This window comes from Choloepus didactylus, chromosome 2 (assembly GCF_015220235.1).
Source record: "Choloepus didactylus isolate mChoDid1 chromosome 2, mChoDid1.pri, whole genome shotgun sequence".
NCBI lineage: Eukaryota > Metazoa > Chordata > Mammalia > Pilosa > Megalonychidae > Choloepus > Choloepus didactylus.
In genome coordinates, this window is record NC_051308.1 from 93,032,154 (window position 1) to 93,056,295 (window position 24,142).

Here is a 24,142-nt window from a genome sequence, read left to right on the forward strand (position 1 = left end):
TCAAACCTGGGAATTGATTAAGGGGCCATGACCCTGTTTTTGGAATTCAAGTTAGACTTTTGTTCACTTTATCTAGAACTCTTCTGCTTATACAGATCAAGTAAGAATTTAGTAGACTGCCCATCTATTTTACATCTATGTACCTCATGATCTACTAGCCCATGCCATAGGTCTGTGCAAGTCACACTATTTTGATTATTATTTTGATTATTACTGCTATCTATTATGGTAGCCATACCCACTTTATCTTTGTTAATGAAATGCTATCACTGGCTTCTGCCAACTCTGGATCCAACATTCCCACTGTTTTTAAAGTTCCAAGTTCAGTGACAGCAGTTCCCACTGTAATATCTGACCTAGAGAGAAGAACAACCACAGAGCTTTTCAGGGATGATGGAGTAGGTCTGACAAATGTATTCCTCACAGTCCTTGTGAGAGTTGTGTCCTCTGGACATTTCTGGGGTGAGTGAGCAGGTCTTACATGATAAATCTACTCTAACAATCCAATCTCTCTAAGGCTTTGGATCATCTCATCTGCATTATACCAGGGCAGTTCTGGCATTTTGACCTCAGGTAATGTAGGCCCTTTCAGTCCATGCTTCAGGCAACCACCAGAACAAACTGTTAGAGTCCTTTGCAACCCTTGAGCTTCAACACTGAATCCAGAATCTCTTCTTGGTGAGCTCATAGCAATAAATTCAGACTGATCCAATTTTATGTTCCTTCCACCATTATCCCCCACCCTTAATAGCTATTCCCACTCATATTCCCTTGATTTCTGTCTATATAAATTGGAAAAATCTTGCAGTTCTTTTGGAGTGTAGTGTACCTTCTCATGGGTCACACTTGGTACCTCACCTTTTGGGGCCTGTTGTGACTTCAGACTAGTTATAGGTCTGGAAGAAAAGAAGGATGGTGGATTGTGGGTCACAAGAAGAATTAGAAGTGTCTTACAAGTCAACTACCCAGACATTCCATTTCAGTTTCTCCTGGTGAAATAGGATTACTCTCTTCAGACAGAGGAGTAAAGGCTGTTTCCTCAGGGAAAGTGGTTACAGGTTTATTAGGCACAGCAGGGTCAGTCTTTTCAGGTGGAGGTTGGGTGGCTGATTACTCAGGGCAGACCATTACAGTCTTATTTGGCAAAGACTCAGCAGAATCCAGGGTTTCAATGTCCCCACCATTATTATTAACCCATATGTTCCATTCCAATTTTCAGGATCCCATTCTTTTCCAATCAATGTACTCACATTAACAGCAGACATCCTATACGTTTGGAAATATAATTTATGTTGAAATTCACCCACTTACACAATGAGAGTCAGTCTGTTTTTCAGAAATCTCAAGTCTGTGGCTACGTGAAATTAAGATTTTCTTTCAGGGCACACATAGAAACTTTCATGTCCTTCATTTGGCACTTAGGTTGGGAATTTGAAGACTTAACCTCATCCCTTCCTTTTATAACTTTATGCAGCATATTTAGGAACAACCATCCACCTTCATTACACCTTTTAACTCCACAAAACTCTGTTAAGGTGTCAAAACACTCTCACCCAGAGTATTGCCTCTTATAAGCGTTTGAGTAGCTGTATGTAATGGTGATATTTTGCATATCTTTGTTGCCAACTCATGCCATGGATTGGCTGTGCTATCTTGACTGTTGGAGATAGAATTAGTGGCTTTGAATTTAATCAGGATAGAGAACCAATTTCAAAAACCAATCCACAAATCTCATCCTGTTGCCTTTTCTGAAGAACCGCTCCTGGCAACAAAATTCTATTAGTCAGGGTTCTCTAGGGAAACAGAAATGAGATTTTTATAAGAATTTTCTCACATGACTGTGGGGATGGGCAAGTCCAAATACTATAGGGCAGGCTGCAAGCTGGCAACTCCAAGGGAGGTTTTCAGTGAATTCCCCAGGAGAAGTTGGCTCACTGAATTAAAGACGGAAGTTCTCTCATCTCACTGCTGAAATCATCACTTCTTTTAAAGCTGTCAACTGGTTGGATTAGATTTCTCTCATTGTTGAAGGCATTCTCCTCAGTTGATTGCAGATGTAATCAGCCATAGATGTAACCAACCTTCTGATGATTTAAGTCCAAGAAATATCCACATAGTATTCCACCAGGCCAGTGTTTGCTTGACCCGACAACTGGGTATCATCATCTGGCCAAGTTGACACATGAACTTTAACCATCAGAGTCAGCAATCCTTGGCTTGTAATGCATCACTCTGTCTGCCTTCTCTTATCTTACTATGGCCTTCTCTCCAATGTCCATGTGCCCAAATTTCTCTCTTATAAGGATACCAGTAATCTTGGCTTAAGGCCCACCCTAATCCAGTTTGGCCCCTTCTGAACTAATCACATCTTCCAAGACCTTATTTCAAATTAAGGTTATGTTCATGGGACTGGAGGTAGGGACTTGAATATATTTTTTGGGGGGTTGGGGAGGATGGGGAGAAGAAGATAATTCAATCCATCATTTTATTTCATATTTTATTATTTTTTTGCCTCTCACACTGAGTTATAAATTTCATGAAATCAAGGACTTTATCTGTTTTTATTCACTGCTGAAACTCCATGGTCTAGAATAGTGCTTAGAATATAGTACTTGTTCGTTAGATATTTGTTGAATGAATGAATGAATGAACTGGCCATTTACAGATTTATTTTCTCTCTAATACATATCCCTACTCAACAGTGGAGTCTACTCCGTGTATCATTCTCATCAGGGTTTTTGTGGTCAGTTTCTGATTGTCTGATGTTGCAGACCATATGATGTTAACCAATGACAAAATAAAATTGCAAATCCCACAATATAAGAAGGATTTCATGAAGCTGATGAAAATAAGAATGGAGAACTGCTAAGCCATTGGAAAATCAGGGTCTGACAGAGTTAAATCATGTAAGAAATTTTAAGAATGAAAAAGAGAAAATTGATAAGGATGGTGATGAGACTGGAGTTCAAAGAGAGAATGATTTAAATATGAAAGAATTAAAAGAGGTATTTGGTAAAATAAATGAAAACTTTGAATACCAACCTTACAATCTTGCTATCAAAGTGAAACATGAAGTAAAGGATGTCGAATGAGGTGAGAAGATTTTATCTTGCTGTCATATTGAATTGTAAGACAATTAGTCAAAAACCTTCCTGTGAGCATTTCATGCATTCTTTATTCATTCTAGTAATTATCATATAGTTGTGATTATAATAATGATTTGGTTAAATAAAAGGAAAGTTGATGGTACTGTGAACAACTGATTGTACATTTTGGATGATTGTATGATATGTGAATATATCTCAATAAAATTTAAATAAAAAAAAGGAAAGCAAACAGGATAATTTCTGGTTTCATTTCTCAAATTGAAGTCTTGATCAAACCTAATTTTTTCCCCATTATACTATAAAATTTTGATTCCTTTTAAAAATGGATTCACTTACCTTAGCCTTTACCTGTACCATTTGTTCTTTGGGGACTGGAGTGATGGAATGTGAAAAGTACAATATTTAGAAGTCTATTCAAACTGCAGAGGTAGCACAGAGGAAAGAGGAGTGAGCAGGAAGGTGAAGTTTTCTTGAAGGAGAAGGTGTCCAGGTTGAAGTTTCATTGACAAACAAATTGAGGTTGAAAGGGGTTGAAAGAGGATCTCCCAAGGCTATTAGTGAGATATTCTGGGCTTTGCAGTCATGTGTGTTTGCGTTCAGATCCCTGTTCTCTTACTTGCTGTGTGAAATGGGGTAGGTTGCTTAACTTCTCTGAGTCTTTGTTTTCTCTTCTAAAGTGAATACAAAGGAGAAATAACAACATTATAGATCTAAATTATGATGAGCTAATTTATCTCAGTTCTACTTTCTCCTTCAAGAACTTGTCTAGGTAGCTTAAATATGATATTGCTCCTGTTGGTCAGTTTTAGTTGTTGATACAGATTTGTAATTAGATGCCTCTTTGACTAGTTATATCAGGAGTCCTAATAACTGGGAGCAATTCTTCCTTTGCTAATGTTTGCCTGCTCATTCTGGAGGGTCCATCTGAATAGCACATGGGTGGTGGTTGTGTGATTGTGGTATGGGCAGTATGTAGGAAAGAATTTAACCTTGTCCAAAGAAAGCTCTGGCCTTTGCCCTCCACTTCTGGGAAGTAATCTCTAAGCCCTTTGGAATGTCATGCCTGATAGGAATGTCTTTGTTTACAGTGGGGTTGCTCACACCAGAAAGTCTATTTAAAGTGGGGGCTTTGAGACATGCAGTATCATCTCAATCTCTGGAGGGGCTGCAGACTGAGGGTGGCCATATGGGTCATTGACCATGGAGCCCCAATAAAGGCTGTCATGGTTTGGGTGGGCCACTATGGTTTGGGTGAGCTTCCCTGGTTGGCAATTCTTTGTGATTATTGTTACCAGGAAAGTAACACATTCATGATTTCATGGGGAAAGGGTAACTGGAAGTTCTGCATTTGGTAATTTCCTAACTACCCTGTGTGCTTCTTCCCTTGGCTGAATTTAATCTGTGTCCTTTAGATGCAATAAAACATAACCGTTGAGTATGACATCTTTCAGTGAGTTCTGTAAGTCTTTTCTAGCAAATTAGTGAAATTGTGGGTGGTTTTGGGAACTCCTCAAACTTGCAATTGGTGTCAGAAGTGAGGGTAGTCTTGTGGAGTGTGCTTCTAACTTTGTAGTTGGTGTCAGAAGTGAGGTTGGTCTCATTGACAGTTCTCCCTCAAACGTTGCAGGCAGCAAGCCTTGGTGGTTTGGTGGGGCACATAAGGACAAAAGAGTAATCCTCGTTGGTAAGTGACACAAGAGAAACCCTGGACTGCAAAGGCCATGCTTTCTAATTATGTAGTAGGGAACAGAGCCAGGCAACAGTTTTCAAATCCTTTAATTCACAGAACAGAAAATGTCCTCAGACTATGCAGTTATTAATAGTTAATTTACTGTAGTTCAATACCCTGCATTGTCTCACTTTAAGGAAATGAGGGTTTGCTTTAAAGAAACCACTATTATTACCACCATTTTCCAGATGAGGATTCTGAGATTCAGGGAGATTAAGCAACTTGGCTAAGGCCACACAGCAGGGATTGTAATTCTGAGATCTTGACTGAAACAATGGACACATATTTTCATTCTAGAATAATCGCTTAGGTAGCAGAGTTGAATACAGATTGAAAAGAAGGGCAAGAAGGAAGTAGTGAGACCAAAGAGAAAGATGATATAATTGTCCAGATAAGAAATGGCTGGACTTGAACCTGGGTTATAGCAGTTATGATGGAAAGGAGAAAAAGGAAGAACCAGACATTTGGAGATAGAATTAACATGATTTGGTGCAACTCTCGTAACCAATCAGATTCCTCTTCACCAAATACTTACAGGTAAGGGGAAATTCTATCCTGCAGTTTGTCATGTACCAATTTAGAAAACCATGAAGATTTACAGATAAGTAGCAGAAAAGCGAGCAGAACAGGTGCCCTCCAAGATTTTAAATAATGTGACATGGAGGCAGGCTTAGAGGAATCACGAACAATTCTAGTTTTTAAGGGTTTCAGTGTCCTGTCCCACTGGGTCAGGATGGCATTTCTGGCTCCATTCCATTTTCCAGGGCCTGTTAGGCGGTACTGGTAAGGAGTACATGGTCCAAAGAAAACTTCCCAAGCTAGTCTGGGATCCTTGAGGAACAGAAGTGGGACATTGGGCTTTGCACCTATGCATGCAGCAATGTCATCCATGTAAGGAATGTAGTCTAGTTTGTCTTCACTGGTATCTTTAATTGCACCCCTAAGAGGGAAAAAGATGGAACACTTTTCATTCATCAGCCCCTGCCCCGCATTCTTCACATAGTAAGACCCACTTCTCCCCCCCATTTTATCACTTTCACTTTAGAGTCAAACTATGTTAGCAAACATTTTTCTATGGTGGAAAGAAACAATAAGAGTTTATCCAGAGAATGAGGGAAATTAATTTGGTTAAAGGATATGGTAAAGGAAGGCAAATTGGGAGAGCAGCTTTAAATAATGTGTTAGATTCCTGAATTTGATATGAAAGTAAATTCTGATCAGACCAAATATATAAGTTGTTGAATGAATGACCATGATCAGAAAGCAGCATGTATACGGGCACCTGAATTATTTTTAATGATGTTGATTATGAGTTGAGAGGGCCATACTTGTGCCAGCATTAAATATGACACAGATCTGAGTTCAGTCTACGAAAGTTTATTCATTAGTAAACTAATTATGCCCCAATATTATTCATTAATTAATTCATTCAGTAAATAAATATTATGTGTCTATCACATGCCAGACAGCATTCTCTTATCTGGTCTCCCTCTGCCACTCTGGCTGTTCTACTCTATTCTTGATACTTATTAAATATCTAAGTAGAGCTATCTCGAGGGGGATGGATTAGGAGGCTGGATTTATAGGGGAGATTTGGGTTACAGACACAAACCCAACATAGGAGTGAGCGTATTCAGAAGCTAGAAAAGGTCTGAGGACTGAGTTTGTGGTTCAGTAATTATCAGAACTGAGGAAGAGGAGACACCAGCAAATAGTACAAAAAGGGAGTAGCCAGAGAGATAGGAGGAGACTGAAGACAGAATGGAGCTCTGTAGACCAAGTGAAGACAGGATTATCATCTGCAGGAGGCCAGGCTCTGTGTCCCATTGAGAAGACATGGTGGCCCTACATGATGTGTCTAAGGCCATGTATCAAGTTGGTGGCACAGTTAGGACTGAAAACATATTCTTCTGACTCCTAATGCAGAGTTATTTCCAACCTGCTATACCACTTCTGTAGGAATGGATTCTTTTTTTTGTTTTTTTTCTGAAATGGAACATATTGGTAGCTTTCCCTGTAGCAAGTAATATTTCATACCTTTTAATGAGCTGCTCCTTTTTAGTAATATCAGCCATCAATTTTTGGGGTGGAGGTATCTTACAGAGTCCTATGAGAAAAACCGGAAACATTAACATCACACGTAACTTTGTCTTTATTTACGTTCTCTTCCCCCTCATTTCTGGTCTCCCATTGCTCCATTCTCAGAATATGTGAGAGTCACAGCTTAGAATGGAATTGGTGTGCAGAGGATAATTTTCTATGGGTAAAATCCCTCTCCAAACTCACTTAACCAGGGGCCTCTGCTGCAGGGAGTGAGACCTTGCCGGCGGTCTAGCCCTCAGCCCGCCCTATACTCATTCATCAGCACTACCTGCCCCCGCTGGCCTGCTCCATCATCTTCATCTGCTCTCATATCAAGAAGCACACATAGATGGTTGGCATGCCCTAGGATATAGAGTCATATCCATTTTCAGAGCTGCCCTCTGTCTGGGTGACTGAGGGATGGCACAGGATGGCCAATTTGCCAAGTCCTCACCTTCCTGAAGGAACTTGAATGTGGATTTTGGGATGCTCTCTTCAAGTGAAATTTATGTGTATGTATATATTATACTTTTTTGTGTGAAAGCTATGAATTTGACCCCCATTTTTATAACCATGCTTTGGCATGTCTTCGTGTCGGTTACACTGGTAGCCTCAACATGAGTTGTTGGGAGGATGTGCTCATTCTCAGTCTCCTATCTAGACAGTCTCAGCACTTGGACTCTGCTCTTCCTGATCTTCTAAATGCATGAACCTTGTTCTTGACTCAACTGCATGAACCCTGGCCATTCTCTCCAGCTGGTCACCTGCCAACACCCCCTTTTACTTCCCTGTCTCCCCACTCCTCAGTGGCTGGTTAGGACCTTGATAGTCCACTCCGTTGGTCATCTCCTTCTGGCCTGGCTGAGCTGTCCAGTCCTAACTTGTGCTGACACTAAGGTGTGGGTTTACTAACCACACTGTGGGGAACCCGCACCAGGGTTATTTTATCCTGTAAGAATCTAGTAAGACTAATTGGTGGTTTCTGGATTGCCTCTTGGAGGCTCTCCAGAGACGCCTGCAGTTGCTCCTATTGCATGAGCTAATTGAGTTTCATTTTGTCAGTTCAATCTTTCTGATAAGCATTTTGGAGCTCATTATAAAATACTTTAAAAAAATGAGGTACTTAAAAATCTTCTTTGAAACTTTATGCCCATTTTAATAAAATTGAATAATAAATGCTGTGAAAGCACTTTAAATGGCATTCAAGAATTAAAGATTTGGGATAATTTAATGAAGGGTTGTAGAACGGTTACTTAGTACAGTATTATATGCCATTTATGAATTACTGGTAATTACTTTTATAAATTAAGGACAGAACACTGCCTAAGGACAGCTGGATGTCCCAATTGTGATTGTTATTTATATTTAAAAATAATACAACTGCAATTTTTAAAAATGCTTACTAATCTAAAACTTAATCTGCTTTAGAGAGCTATGACAACAATAGCAACAGTAAGAGCAGTAGCTGTTGCTTAATGATGATTTACTAAATTCTAGGTACTGTACTAATTGCTTGGCAGACATTATCCATTTTACAAAATCCTTGTGTGAGAGGTTTCATTATTCTCATTATAAAGATGAAGGAGCTGAGGTTTAAAGAGGTTGTCACACAGCTAGTAAGTTTCAGAGTTGGGAGTTGACCATTAGTCTCTCTGACTTCAATAGCTGTGCTGTGGACAATGAATAGTGTTCAGTGTCTAAAATTTTTTTGTGTGCATTTCCTATAGGTCACTATATCCCCAGAGCTCAACTTTATTCACAGTGTACCTTATTCCAACAACCTTCTTTGAAAGCAATATAAAATTCTCCTTCTAGTGACAAATGGAAAGACCTAGGAGAGGAGAAAAGAGGAGAGGAGAGGAGAGGATAGAATAGAATAGGAACCAGAGGTTTCCAATAATTTTGGTTAATCTAAGAAATCTGATTTTATTCTGTTTCCCAAATTTATCCCCTTCACAGAATAAAAAACCTGTTTATCCACTCAGTCGCACTGAGTGACACAGCACACCATTGTAATATTATACATACATAAAATTCATTGTCCATTTTCCCCCTTTCTTTTGATGTGTTTTTTGCTTCCTTAGCTCTTATCATTTTGGTTTTAAATAAATAGCAAGGCATTAATTTTAAGATTCAGTTACTCACACAGGGCTTTCAATAGAGTCAAGGTACCTTTGAATACTCTTGTGGCCCATCGAGCCTGGAGTTCGGTGCTTGCCAAGATGGACCCTTTAAGGCTGATGAGGCCAATCATAGCTAAGGTTGCCTTCTCTAGGCTTGAAGGAAAGACCAGCTTGTATAGGGACATCTTCTTTGTACAAAGGCTTCTGAGAGGTTCTTCAAGAAAAGGAAAAGAAAATGTATATCCTGTAGCGAAGATCACAACGTCAATGTTTTCTTCCACTGTCCCATCTTCAAAGAGAGCGGAGGTTTCTGTAAATGCCTTCACGCTGGTTTTCATAGTGACTGCCCCACAGAGGATACAGGTTGGCAGCTCATCATTCACAATTAACTTTGTCTTTTTCCTTTGACACAGAGGGGAAAATTATGATTATATCTACAAGACATTTAAGCAAATGATTTATTTGGTCAGTTCAGGGAAATTGCCAAATAAGGTTGTGAATTGACTAATTTCTAACTCAAAGTTGTCTACCTGATTAACTGTTTCTATAACATGTTTTTTTTTTTCCTGCTCCCAGTAGAAGGCATGTGGAAAATGACTAAAACTCCTCTTTCCAGGGGGTTAAAATGCTATATCTCTTGGAATTAATTTCTAGGATAATGTCTTTTTGTCAGAGCATCAGGAAAGAGTACACAGCGGTCCATTTAATGGTCAATTTTGGGTCTCATGTCACCCAGGCCTCATGAGAATGACACTAGGCAAAGAGAAGATCAGCAAGACATTTTTTGAAGAAACATAAGAAATGTGAATCCTATATTAAAAACCATATTATTTTTAAGTGACTGATAGATATTGTGAACATATTCTACCTAATCACATCAGACATAATGTCTTCATAAAATTTACATATCAAATCATTCTTTGTCTTTAATTTTCCTTGTAAGTTGAAAGATATTTTACCAAAGAAAAATATTTTGGGTCATGAATATAATAAAATTCACATTTAATGACCTTATGTGCATATCAAAGGTCTTTTCCTTGGCAATGTGGAATTTTATACAGATGCATATTAAAATGTATCATTCCAGGAATTCTTATTGGAAATCATACATCTCTAATCAATCAGCTGGGGTAGATATTTATTAGACGTTAGCAAAAGCTGGCCATTTGCATTCACAGATGCTGCAAGTATTCTATTTCTGACGGCAAAAATTTCAAGGTTGCTTAATTTAAATTTCCTGATTTTCAAGTTGGGTATGAAAGTTTTTCATCTAGCCTCAAGAATTTCCTTTAGCCTCTTATATTACTATTTTTGTTACTAGACAGAAAATAATCCTACTTTAAGAACCCTTGTAGTACCTGATGGACATTGTCTTAAGGAAGTAAAATTACAATAATTACTATTTGAATATTGAACTTTTTTATTTCTGAATAAAACTGAATGAAAAATATTGATTTAGTCATTTCTCATTAAATAACAAAATTAAAATACCCCTTTATAATATTTAATCCATAGTTCTCATGGTTAAGTCTTTTGTTCAACTGCCTCTCTTGAATCCACCTTAGTACACATGAAGGCAGAACTTGTGCAATAAAATTATGGCATCTTCTTATAATCATCATATTACAAGGGTAGCCCCCATCTGAAGAGCGGCCAATAACCCAAGTACCAGTTCTAGTACTGAGAAGTACCTGAAAAGTAAGGCAAGAAGAATAAATATATCAATTAGGCATTTTGTAGCATTTTTCTTCAATGTGTTTCAAACGAAATACCTCTGGTCTAATAACAACAGAGGACTAGCGAGTTGTACATAGATTTACAAATGACTGCTGTTGTCACTGTTTTCACAATTCACTTTTACCTGATCTAAATATCTGTTAAAATACAGTCAATGAAACAGAGAGGGAGAAAAAGAGAGACTGATATTAAGGAAAATCAAAGGCGATGTGAAGGAATTTGAATGTACTGTATCTTACTGCTGTTTTCTCAAGTGTTACATTTTCATCATGTTTAATACAAAAGAATTATAATAGTTGTAGATATACAGTATTGATTTGGTGCTTTTTTCACATGTGAATAATATAGAATTTAAAGTGAAGTTTTGGGAAAGCAATTTTAACAGAATCAAAGAAAAATCTATTCTTTCCAAATCTAATCATTTATGCTAAATTGGAATAGATTTCTAATTTGTGAATCTATGATCAGACTTTCTAAAATCATTATGTACACTTTTTGGGGAAAATAAAGGAAGCTTTTATCTGAAGACAAGGTACATATCTGTCTTCTAATAAAAAACTCGGAGACGCTCAGAAAACATCCTCTCCTTTCTATCCTTATCTGGGTTTTTACCAGAATTCCAAAGGTGGAGTGCTAAAGTTCATCTACAGAAAGATAATTGTCCTGGGTGGAACAATTTGCCCATTTGGTCTTGTTCTTGAAGGGGCACCTCTGACAAATGCACAGTGGCTTCATAGCCATGGAATTTTCCTAGACTCCTCTTGGAGATGGTTCAATTCTGTAAAGTATGGATTCTTAATTAGCTCACAGAGGACCATGGACAGCTTTGAGGATTTCCAGGTTTTTTTTTTTTTTTTTCACTTACCTGTGTCCATATAATAGCTAAATTGGCCAGTGTGTTTTATAATCTTGACTATTCCTTCAGCTGTCAGAAATGATGATGGGGGTGGGGGCATGGATTTGGAGATGGTGTACCTGAGCTGCCATTCGACCGAGCTCCACTGCAATGTCCCCTCCGGTGTTCCCGAGGCCAATCACTAACACGCGTTTGCCCTGAAAGCCTTCTGGGATCTTGTACTCTTGACTGTGCAGGATCTGTCCTTTAAACTTATGGATTCCTGAGGGGGAAGGAGGGCGTCAGAAAATTAGAAATAGCTAAAGCTAGAATTCCCCAATACATAGGGATAGGATCTGTGGAAGAAGGCGAGTCCAAGAAACTGGCAGTCCTTTCCCTGCCACTATGTTGTAGAACCAGCATACGCTCCCCAGTCCCCTTCAATGCTGTGAGCCGAGATACAGACTTAGAACAACCTGTCTTGGTAAAAATACAGAAGAGCATATACCTTCATCTGAGTGTTCCCTTTCAAAACAGTTACTTTGGGAAATCAAATTCACCACAGACAGATAATAAGAAACATTTCATGGATGATCTTGAACATACTGGGCAAGAAGTAGATTATTGATGCATGTTATTTTACCTTTTAGATATATTCAATAAAAATGTGATTTGTGAACATAAAATGTTTATAAACTGAAATTTAGTTTAATGAAAATATTTCCCAAAAGAAATTTGGTGACAAGTTCTATTATAAAGAAAGCAATTATTCTTATGATTTACATTTATGTTACTTACACTTTGTGCTTATTTTACTTTATGCTTCATTATGCTGCATTCTTAATTATATTTTATTCTTATGTTATTTATACTTATGTTTCTGACTAATCTCTCAGGCTCCTGACACCTTCTGTCAATAGAGGCACATGATGTTAATATATGAGTAGATTTAACAGATATTTCTCCTCTTTACTTATTTTTAGTAAATAATCAGCTATCTTCCTGGTTGATATAAAAGCCACATCATGGATTCACATAAACAAAGGAGGGTGATGACAGTGGAAGTGGGGGTGTTTATACTGGAGCCAGCAGCAATGGAAATTTTAAGAGCTGGCAGAGGAGACAGCGGTGATGGGACCAGTGACCCAGCAGATCCACTGATGCGTGAGATGAAGCACTGACAGAGAATCAGAGAAGAGGGAAGCTTACCAGTTGAAGGACTAGATAGCTTCCAACCCAACACTTTAAAAGCCTTTGAAGTCTCAACGTATAAAGATTAAACTCCTAGAATATATCATCCTCCTATCATTCAGTCAGATTCATTCATTTACTTAAAACACTTGTATCGAATATCAACTACATATAACAAAGTATTTTAATAGAATTCTTGGCCTTCTTGAGGTCCCCCAAACTGCAAACTAAAAATAGTTGCCACATTCCCAATGAGGTGCTTAACCAACTATGCAGAATTTGCAAAGAATGTGTGTGTGCAGACCAATTTTGTGAGCCTTAGCCTCTCACCTACATTGAGGTTTGCCCTGAAAGCCTTCTGGGATCTTGTACTCTTGATTTTGCAGGATCTGTCCTTTAAACTTATGGATTCCTTCCTTCCCTCCTTCCTTCCTTATTTCTATTTTTTTTTTTTTTTGCCAAAGTTTGCAAGTTTTACTCTTCACATAATTCCTTCCTTAAAAGTTCTTTTAATTCCTTGAAATTTCACTTACTGAATTGCCTTTAGGGCTACTTATAAGTGATCAAAGAATAGTAGCTTTACCGTATTTTAGTATCCTCACTGTGACTAATTTTATTTCTCTCACCTGAATATGAATAGTCTTTGGCTTTTAAAATAATCAATTTTGACTGCAAAAGATGGAGATTGGCCAATCATCAGTATATTAAAAAGAATGTGCTATTTGAGTCAAAAGCATTTCCAAAAGGGAATTTCTAAAACTTATTTTGTTGATAGCCCTGGTTTAAGAGGCAGATAGTTTATTACTGTGGTGACTATTCTGAAGAATGAAAACATTCCTTTGCTCATATAAATTCTTTAAAAGATGTCAAGTTTTCTTATATTCTCACTTTAAATTCTTGAATTACAGGTTACTTCCGAGACAAACAACCTGTACTTCAATCACAAAAATCAAAGCCTGTTGTTTTTCATGACAGATCTGATAGTTTTCAGCCTTATGTGATCACTAAACTTGGATTAGACTGGCATAACAAAGCTTAAATAAAAATAACAGTAGCAATAACATTTATATTAAAAATCAAATAATGTCTGACCTATACATAGCACTTTATACCTTTCAAAGTAATATTATTTCTGAGAGAGAACATGAAGTTGTCTATAATCAAGAGGAAGGATTTTCATTACATATGAGTAACTTTTCTTCCAGGAGAACCCAAAAGGGTAGGCACGTTCCTAGGTAAAAATGACTCACCAGGAAAGGACTCCAGTGGTAAACGGGGATTCAGGAAATGTCCAGTGCAAACCATGACAGCATCAAAGACAGCTCTCTCCTGCCTGCCCTCTGTCTCTGTGACAACGACCCACTGACCAGTTTCGGAGAAGTCTGGAGGTTTTGTTATGCTGCACACAGTGGTCTGAAAGCAAAAGACAAACACTTGCTTCCTACCAATACCTTAGGACCTCATACAATAACTGGTATGGTAACGATATTTTTTATTTTAAGTAGGCCAAGTTCCATGATAGGAGGTACATAATGGCTTATTTTTTCCTCAGAGAAGTTTAAGCAACTTGCACAAGGTCCCAAAGGGGTAATAGAGACTAGAATGTAAGACATGTGATTCCTTCCATTGGAAGGGAGACATGTTCAGTTTTATTCCTAGTGAGAAATAGGTGAGCTACAATACCCAGTGCATTTGAAAAATTTAACAAAATGAGATTGGACCCATTATAATTTTTGCAGGTCAGACTTCAAGTCACTTCTCCACAATGGGCTTTATCAATGAAATTTCTTTTTCTTTTCCTCTCAAAAATTCTAAATTTCATCCTGAATGTGAGTGTTGGCATATAGTAGAGGAATTGGGAAATTTAGTATTTTAATGATTTATTTGAGTAAAATATGAGCCGCAGGAGAGATGAGGCATCTTTATTATCTGCCTTATTCATACAGAGATAAAATCAGGAAAAAACTTACTTAAAGCATCTCATTTCTGTTAGATTGTTGAATATGAAAGCCCCCATTCATTATTGTTCCATAAACCAAGGTGCCTTACCTTAAACTGAATGTATTTCAGAAGGTCAAAGTGCTCAGCAAATTCTTGGAGATAGTCCCAAAATTTTCCTTGATTCATGAAATTTGGATAATCTTCTTGGAAGGGGAAGTCACTGTAACATGACATTTCCTTGCAGACATTTGTCACTAATGACCTGTAGACCCTGGTCATCCCATCTTTAGAAGTTTCCTGTGGTGAAGGCAGAGTTAGCTTGATGGATGAGACAGAACGAAGAGAACAGAAATCATGGTGGCTCATGCCAGCCCTGCTGAGGAGGGTACACAGCAGTCAGCATTAGTGTTCCACTTGTAATTTCAAGGACTTCCAGGAAGCTCAGCACTGGGTCCCCATGCTATAGTTATCAGAAATTAATTGTGGGATTGGAATTATTAAATACAATACCTTTATCAAACCATAAAAAAGCTAACAAAGTCTAACAGGACTCTAAGGCTAATACTGCCCATGAATGCAGGGCCCATGATCTGCCTTGTTCATCCTTTCTTTCTTCTCTCATATTACAGCAGAAGATGTGTGCTCTTCACAAAACAAATCCCTTCAGTGATGCTCTGGACCTCTTCTTCTTGCCTCTTTTCAGCGAACCCCTCACTGGTTTTTCTCACTATCAGGTCGATGCACATTTTCAATCTCTCTCTCTTTATTGGCTCCTTCCAACCAGCACTTAAAATACCAAAGACTCACCAGTCAAAACCAAACCAAACCCACTCCCAACCTTATGTCCTCTCCAGCTCTGTCTCTGTCTGTCCCATCTCAATCCTCATAGAAGAATCTTCATATACTGACAGCCTATGTTTTTTTTTTTTTTTACATCCTCCTCAACTCATTGGTTTATTTCCATCGTCAAAAACTCAAAAAACAAACAAACAAACAAAAAAAAGAAAAACAAACAAAAAAACTCAAAAAACAAAACAACAACAAAAACAAAAAAGGACTGTATTACAGGCACCAATGAACTTCTTATAGCTGAAGCTAATGGACACCTTGAAGTCATTTTCTTCTTGATTCTTCTCTAGGTTAACAACGTTGAACACTCCCTCTTTCTAGGGGAAAAAAATTTTTTTTGGCTTCTATGACACCACATTTCTGGTTTTCCTCCTGTATATAAGGTTGTTTCCCCTTGCTAGATATATTCCCTTCCTCTGCTTTTCTCTTAAATATTAATATTCCTCAGCGTTCTGTCCTAAGCTCAGTACTTCTCTTTGGCTATGTAGTTTTCTTGGACTTTCTCCTTTCCTGCAGATGGCATCTAATCTAAATCTTCAGCCCAGATTTCTCTTCTGAGCTTCAGATCTGTGTATCAAACTGCCTTCTGGGAATTGGCACTTGGACATCACAACTAGTGCAAACCAATCTGTCACCTTTACCCTCACCCTGTCCTTCCTTCTTGTTCTCTACCTTAGCAAATTTCTTTTCCTCCTTTAAGTCTGTTTCTTAGTGTCACTTTCTCCAGGAAGCCTTCCATGACCCAACAGATCTGGGGAAGGCAGTTGTGACTTCTCAGCATCCTGTTCTTCTAACATGGAACCAACCACTGTTTCTGTTTCCCACTAGACTGTAAGGAGAGGAGGGCCTCAGTTTATCTTGTTTACCATTGTGTCCTGGCAGAGAGATATGGTAAGTACTGGGTGAATGAATGAAAATTAATATTACTACCCCATTAAAAATATATATGACTAGAAGGAATTACAGCAAAATATTACATTAATAGTGTCTACCTGAGGGTATTATTATTATGTCTAATTTTAATTTTCCCTTTTATTTAACTAAACATTATTTTCTAAAATTAATCTGTATTACTTCAGAATATGAAAAGGAAACTAAATCAACCATGGGGGCAAATAGCAGAAGGGATAGTAACCAGATCCAATACTTTCTTTCTTCATTGACATTTGGTGGCTTGATGAGGCTCACAATACACCAGAAAAAGGTTTTTTCCCTAGTACACTATAATCCTAGGGTTGTTACCACTCCTACTTATATACTTTAGCTTATTTTGTTTTCTTTGCCATTCATCAAAGATCTGCAAATACCATCTCTTCCATGAAGCCGTCTCTCATTTTACCCGTTAGAATTAGTCTCCCTCTTTTGAATTCCCACTGAATGATGCCTTCCCTTCCATTGAAGCATTTAGTGCTTGGGCCTACCTGGCTCCCATTTTCTGACTCTCTCTTACATCACTGTGGCAGATCCCTTGAAACCCACTGAAGATCCTGCTACATCCCGAGCACCAGAGACTGGTGGTGCTAACCATTTCCAGCCCACTTGCTGATGCTCCAGTCACCTTACAGCTGGCCTGCCCCTGAGCCATGCCTTCTTGGCTGCATACCCCATTTCTAACAACGACTGGTCTGTGACTGTGCTCTTCTTATTCTGGTAATGTGAAAACCACCCCTCCTGCCCCCCAACCCCACCGACCTTCAAAGATTTGAGGTCCTGCTTCACCCTTGCCCATTCTCTTCCCAAAGACCTGAACAATGGCTGCAGGGTGAGGCTTCACTCTTTGATGCCAATCATCATCTCTCCTTGAGTGTCATCTGCTCTGTATTCAGACATGCCATTCAGCTTACCTGACGTGACACTCTGCTACTTTTGTCTTAGAAGGTTCATGGTTCAGAAATCATGGTAACCTCCAATATTATGTCTACCAGACTTAACTCTTTGTTCCTCTTTCTCCCAAACTTCCCTGGCCATGCTCTGCCTACTCTCAAGAATTCTCACTTAACAGACTGCATCCTGCACAGTGTCTAGCACTGTGCTCTGTGCATATTTGTGCATTGCTGCAGTGAGCTGCACCCTTTCTTTATCACTAAGAGAGGCTAAAGCCACCATGGCTAAGTAAGGGACAAAGCAAACTGCCAGATTATGGCTATTGAAGGTTGCAGAATATGAAGTACGTACAGTAAACTTCCACAGTCCCCCGATTTCATTGCTTCTCTCGAAGCAGGTGGGCTCCAGGTCCTCATCCAAGCAGCACTTGATGGAAGACAGGCCACTCACACCAGCTCCGATCACTGCAACTCGCTTGACCATGGTATGCTCTATTAGAGAAAAGTCAAGCAAAGCTTCTTTATATGACAAGGCTGGAAGGAAGCCCTTGTCCCAGGACCCAAATTTTATAGCGATATAAAAACCCTCCTTTTATCTTTGAGTGGAGGCAGACTAGCATTTTGGTTTTAAAAAAAGCAGGTTCTGAAATTAGACTGTTTTGGTTTAAAATCTAGCTTCACTACTTTTTAACTGGGTGACCTTGGTTTAGATGTTTATTACCCTCACTACACTTTAGTTTTTCTCTTCAGTAAAATGGAGATGGCAATAATAATGATGATGATACTTATTTTAAAGATTTGTTATGAAGATTAACTGATATATGTTTTAAAGATCTTAGAAGTGTGTCTGTTACATAGTAATGCTCAATTAAATTTAGATATTATTGTTATTATTACTATTATTAGCTAGCATATATCCAGGCCATTCACCTCCTTGTAATTCCAGAACCCCTTAGTATTATATGGGCCCCTTGTTATCATTTAGCTCCTCCGAATCCTAGGAATTGCAGCAGAAACATTAGCTTTTGTACAAAATATCTAGAAGCCTGAAGAACATCTCTGGCCCTGGGCAACACCCTGCCATGCAACAGGGATATTGCGTGAGGCGAGTGGGGAGGCCTTGACCTTGTACTGAGGCAAAACTGACTGACTACAATACAGAACAATGTGCCCAAGGTAAGTCATATGGAACATTCTGGAGTCCAAGATGAGGTTAAGTGGAAACGGGGAGGCCTGTGTTTGTCAGGGGTAGACTGGAAGAATAATATCTCATGGGGATTTACAACTTGTTTTTCTAGCAAATCAGGTTAACATCAGGCTTGAGGCCCTTGACATGTTAGGTGGACTCAGCTGCACGTGTTGCTTTTCCCTGCCCGTCCAGGGAAACACAGTCCTTGGCCAGAAAACACAGAAAGAGCAGTTGAGACCTGAAAGTATTTGTTATAAACTATATAACTTATTTTACTTTGCCTGGAAAGAAATGGTGCTTTTTGAGGAGAGATCTTTGCTGTATAACCCTTACATGATTTTTGTCATACCATGCCACTTATCAGAGTGCTATTTGACTTAGGGAATCAAGAGAGCCCATATTTCTTTTTATTTTTAGCATTCATTTTATTGAGATATAGTCACATACCACGCAGTCATACAAAACAAATCATACATTTGATTGTTCACAGTACCATTACAAGAATAACAATCAAAATGAAAAAGAGCAATCAAAGTAAAAAAGAACACTGGGTGCCTTTGTCTGTTTGTTTGTTTCCTTCCCCCTTTTTTCTACTCATCCATCCATAAACTAGACAAAGGGGAGTGTGGTCCATATGGCTTTCCCAATCCCATTGTCACCTCCATAAGCTACATTTTTATACACTTGTCTTCGAGATTCATGGGTTCTGGGTTGTAGTTTGATAGTTTCAGGTATTTACTGCTAGCTATTCTAATTCACTAGAACCTAAAAAGGGTTGTCTATATTGTACATAAGAGTGCCCACCAGAGTGACCTCTCGGCTCCTTTTGGAATCTCTCTGCCACTGAAGTTTATTTCATTTCCTTTCACATCCCCCTTTTGGTCAAGATGTTCTCCATCCCACAATGCCAGGTCTAGATTCCTCCCCGGGAGTCATATTCCACGTTGCCAGGGAGATTCACTCCCCTGGGTGTCTGATCCCACGTAGGGGGAGGGCAGTGATTTCACCTTTCAAGTTGGCTTAGCTAGAGAGAGAGGGCCACATCTGAGCAACAAAGAGGCATTCGGGAGGAGGCTCTTAGGCACAATTACAGGGAGGCCTAGCTCTCCTTTGCAGCAACAGTCTTCCCAAGGGCAAGTCCCGCGGTAGAGAGGAGAGCCCATATTTCTTGAGTTCCTAATGCCAGTAATTAGGAAGATGAATAGCACCACCATTTGGCATAACTTAGGGCCACACTGCTAATAAGAGGCCGGGTCTGGATCTGAAACCAGGTCTGGCTCCAAAGCCTCAGTACATACTTCTTGTTGGTTTGAGAGCCTGGGGTGTCCTATGATTCCTGCCATTAAGCCTCACCTGGGGCTCAGGGTTTGTTGCAGCACCTCTGGGATGGGCTGGGAGCAGTTTGTTCTTAAGGCATTGCAACTTGCCTCCTGAGCAGACTGGAATCTCCAGGCATCAAAACAAATTGAATTTACTGACTTTACAGGGGACAGGAGGAAGATTCTGAGCCCTCTGACCTCTTGGGCTCACCTGGGTCTGGGGTAAATCCATGGACTTGCCATGAGGATCAGAGGGATTTCCCAAGGTTGCCATTTCCAAATCTTATTGGCCATCCTGTCCTTTGTAAAGTTGAGATGTCCATGCCTGGCTTCAGTATCTATCGTAAAGTTTACACTTCTTCCCCTTACACTGTTGATACATTTGGGAGTTTCTATTTGGGGGAGATAGGTGGGCTGTAATAAGAATGAACTTTGGAGACAGCAGAATTGGGTTTATACTCTGTCTCTGCCACTGTCTAACACTAGGACCCTGAGCAACCTCCTTACATATCAAGGTTCATTATTTGTAAAATAAGAAAAATACCTAGGTTGAAGAATCAAGTTTTAAACAATGTGACATTATATAGACATATTTACCCAGTGATCTTTCTCCCACTTCCCTGCTTCCCTCTCTTTTCTCTGTAGAAAAGACAGTTTACACGATAAGGTAACCAAAATCTATAAACAAACAGACAAACATACCTGTGGCTTCCTTCAGGTTGAGGAGCAGGGAGTCTAAACAGCTTCTAACCAGAAATAAATGGCCTCCACCAATAAGAACACCAGAATTTCCAGGCCACTAAGTAGAGACCTGTAGTTGTCAGATCTCAAACTGTGCTTTGTTTTTGCAATAACACAAAAGAAATGGTTGCTAATCGAATTGGAAAAGTGCAACATGTGCAGAAGTTCATAGGCTGGCAGCAAATTAATTCAACAGATGCACTCTGGGTACCTCAAAGTATAGGTACTGAACCGAGTGTGTGGGCTCCAAAGGCGGTTAAGACCCAGTGACTAAATAAAAGAAATAAAGTCTTAAAGAAGATCCACTGACTGTCCTTAAGAGATGCATGTGTATGGAGAGAGGCAGGCATGTCCATGATACCATGTGGTAATTGCTATAATAGAAGCATGCTCTAGGTGCAAATGCTTACAGACTCTCTTGGGCTGCTTAGTTCTGCCTGGAGACCTCATCAGAGACACAGAAGCAGACTGTGGATGAAAAGCGTCCTGGGCAAAAACACCTTGTCTTTTGGAGACTGACTTAAGAGACTGAAGGGGCAGTAAAAACAAACTGGGAACTTGCACCTTTTAAAATTACACCTTATTTACAGACTATGAATTTCTGAGTGGGGGAAGCCATTTAAAAATATACTTTAATTCAGTAAAGGGAGGTAGGCAGTGAACTGGAAATTGGGAGACCTGAATTCTGGTTCTGATGGTTCTAACCAGCTGTGTCACCTTCGACAAAATCCTGGGTTACTCTGTGCCACTTTTTCTACATTTGTAAAATAGGGATTTGCAGTCATTTTCTCATTGTTCCTTTACAGCTTGAAAGGGGTATGTTTTTATGCCTGAATACCAAATAATTAATGCTAAAAAGCAGATATGATATGTAAATGACATCAGAAGCAAACAAAGACACAAAGGATGAAAGGGAAGAATTGGGAATATGCTGTTATTATGCACACATGAAGTGATACAGCATATTTAAGGGTAGAATGAGATTATTTAAAAATGCTTATTGTAACTCTTATAGCAACCACTAAAATGCTAATAAAACAGCAAACAAGTATTAAGTCAATATATGATAAAAATGCTAATTTAAACCAAAAAATAGAAGAAGCCTATGCCAAATACAAATGTTGTTGGCTGACTACAGGTGGCAAGGCCTGAATATATAGCCTCTGATTGTTACCATTTGGGTGTTTTTAGTTTATTTCCACAATGCCAGTGAGGTCAAGTCTGTTGAAACTGTTGTTCAAACCTTCTATATTTTAATTGATTTTTGTCTAATTTTCTATTGATTATTGAGAAAATGTTGGAATTTATTATTACTGATTTTTATCTAATTTTCTTTTGATTATTGAGGAAATGTTGGAATTTATAACTGTAATTGTAGATATCACTCCTTCCTGTAGCACTGCCAATTTTTTCTTTCATGTATTTTAAAGCTCCATTATTAGAGTCATAAGCAATTGGTAAGTTTTGTCTTATTGATTAATGACTTCTTTAGCACTATGAAATATGCCTTTTTATTTCTTATAATATTCATTGTCCTGAAGTCTGATTTGTCTAATAGTTGATAAAGCCGCTTCATCTTAAAAAAAGTCAGGTGGGCATAAAATTCAAAGGTAGGAGAGAATACTGTGGGCTTGAGGGTTAGGAGGAACAAGGTGTGTGCAAGTTCTTCGTAAACTACAAAGCATTCTACAAATGTATAACCCTTGTTAGTTCAAAGGTTGCTTATATTTAGTTCCTTGGCAGAAGAGAGGCCTCATCCTCTGAAGTGGACTTTTGTACAACATGAAAACTCTGCCTCATACCTGACTGGCCAACAAATACAGGAATCATTTTTGAGACATGGAGAGTCCTGGATGATTTGTAAATTGTCTAAGGGTTTATCTGTTTATGTTTCTTAACATCACACCACGACGCTTTTTGTTACGGTATTTCCTATTATGCCACCTGTGGGATATTTCATTTCCCAATGCCCAGCTGCCCATTCATGCACAAGATGAAGTCAGAGGTGATCCTGCCACCACTGAAAGTCCTATACTTCTGTATCTCACTGACACCTTCCTTTCAGATGATCTTCACCCACAGCATAACTGTTTCCTCACAACTTTCCTTTGCTTCTGGCCTCTCTCCGTAACCCTGTTGCTCCAGCTCTAATCAAGAGGCTTCAGGAGAAGGGAATCACATTCATTCTTAAGGAATGCACCCTCCAGGGAGAACATTCATCCTCTGCAAAAGCAGCTTCTGGAAATCCAGGTGATAAAGCATTTCCCCATTAAAAAAAAAAAAAAATCCAGCACACTTACCTTGTCAGAATAGAGAAGACACTCTAACTTATTTCTCAAAGCTAAATAGACAAAGATAGTTTTGCCTTAAAAAAAAAAAAGCTTGAAACCCAATTCTTTGTTCTAAAAGAAAAATAAACGGAATGCTGACTTTGAACAAAGTGCTCTCAGTTGAAAACAAACGCCATTCGACTTCTCTGTCATGCTAGTGACGGTAGAAAGTAGTCTCTAAGTAAAAAAAAAAAAAGTTGCGAAAGACACAGCTTGATAACTTCCGTAATCTTGAGGGAGGGCTAAGAAACTAATTAGAATACGGCTTTTGGATTCGAAGGACACAATCTTTCCCCCACCCTCCTAAACGTCACAGTTCCGGCAAGCCTGAAAATTACTGGAAACCCGGGGTGAGCAGCGCTTGTCTCAGTGTAGCCTTTAGAGGGCGCCATCTCACCCCAAATCACAGCCTTTTCAGCGAAACAGGTGTTTTGTCTTCTGGAAATAAAATTCTAAACCATGATTCTTGTATTAGTCTCGTGAACAATAATAGGAGCTGTCCAACACAGAAAATAATCTAGTTCTTCCACGTCTGGAGGAATCTGTAACCTCAGAAAGGTGAGTTTAAAATTGATAATTTATAAGCATTTAAGTAGTTTCATCCTTTCAGATTGGGCCAGCAGAGAGAGAGCTGGTGACATGTGTTTGAGAAAATTAATTTTAATTGCTAGCCTAGGGACAAGAAGAGGAAAAAATACAGAGCAGTGGCAATAATGGAATGTGAAGTAGCCACCATTTATTTCTTTTCCCCCCTCCATTGAGTGCTTGGCAGCTAAAAGAGCTTTATAAAAGACCATCTTAGGTTTTATGTTTGAGGATATTTTCCAATGTGGTTCACTGAACAGTTTCTAAACCAGGATTTACAAATGCAAATGCCTACAGGGGTCAGAAGGGTGGAATAAATAGTGGAAGTGGGCTAGATAGGGTCAGACTGGAAAAGCACATCCCCTCTCTTCAGGTCACTAAATGTTGCTGTTTAAGAAGGTGAGCCCAATATTGCCATGCATTAGGCTGTTTTCAACACTAGCTGCCATTCCAGATTTTTATATGAAGTCTGTTGGTAACACATTTTTTTTTTCTTTTGAAAAATTTCAAGCCCACTAAAAGGTTAAAGGGAAGTCTAATGAACAGCAGTATGTCCCTCAC

General features: G+C 38.9%; 1 protein-coding gene across 2 annotated transcripts; it reads right to left on the reverse strand.

Moving 5' to 3' along the window:
- Positions 1-854: 854 nt before the first annotated feature.
- On the reverse strand, positions 855-23,169 carry FMO4 (flavin containing dimethylaniline monoxygenase 4). 2 transcript variants are annotated; one of them, XM_037825361.1, is made up of 9 exons: positions 22,967-23,169; positions 17,770-17,909; positions 14,854-15,042; positions 14,055-14,217; positions 11,754-11,896; positions 10,533-10,732; positions 9,091-9,443; positions 6,874-6,943; positions 855-3,778 (listed from the first exon to the last, which is right to left on the reverse strand). In XM_037825361.1, exons 2-9 carry the CDS (start codon positions 17,899-17,901, stop codon positions 3,688-3,690), a joined length of 1,341 nt encoding a protein of 446 aa, XP_037681289.1. In that variant the 5' UTR covers positions 17,902-17,909; positions 22,967-23,169; the 3' UTR covers positions 855-3,687. The 2 variants fall into 2 exon arrangements, with proteins under 2 accessions (XP_037681289.1, XP_037681288.1); XM_037825360.1 differs by lacking the exon at positions 855-3,778 and adding an exon at positions 4,866-5,776 and having other exon boundaries at positions 22,967-23,168.
- Between the last annotated feature and the right edge of the window lie 973 nt (positions 23,170-24,142).

Coding starts and splice junctions, on each gene's coding strand:
- FMO4 (XM_037825360.1), bottom strand. CDS start 17,901: ATGGTCAAGCGAGTTGCAGTGATCGGAGCTGGTGTGAGTGGCCTGTCT. Junction 6,944..9,090: donor GGCCACAAGAGTATTCAAAG/GTACCTTGACTC, acceptor TTTTTCTCATAG/GACTCTGTAAGATACCTCCA. Junction 5,777..6,873: donor AAGGAGCAGCTCATTAAAAG/GTATGAAATATT, acceptor TTTCCCTCTTAG/GGGTGCAATTAAAGATACCA.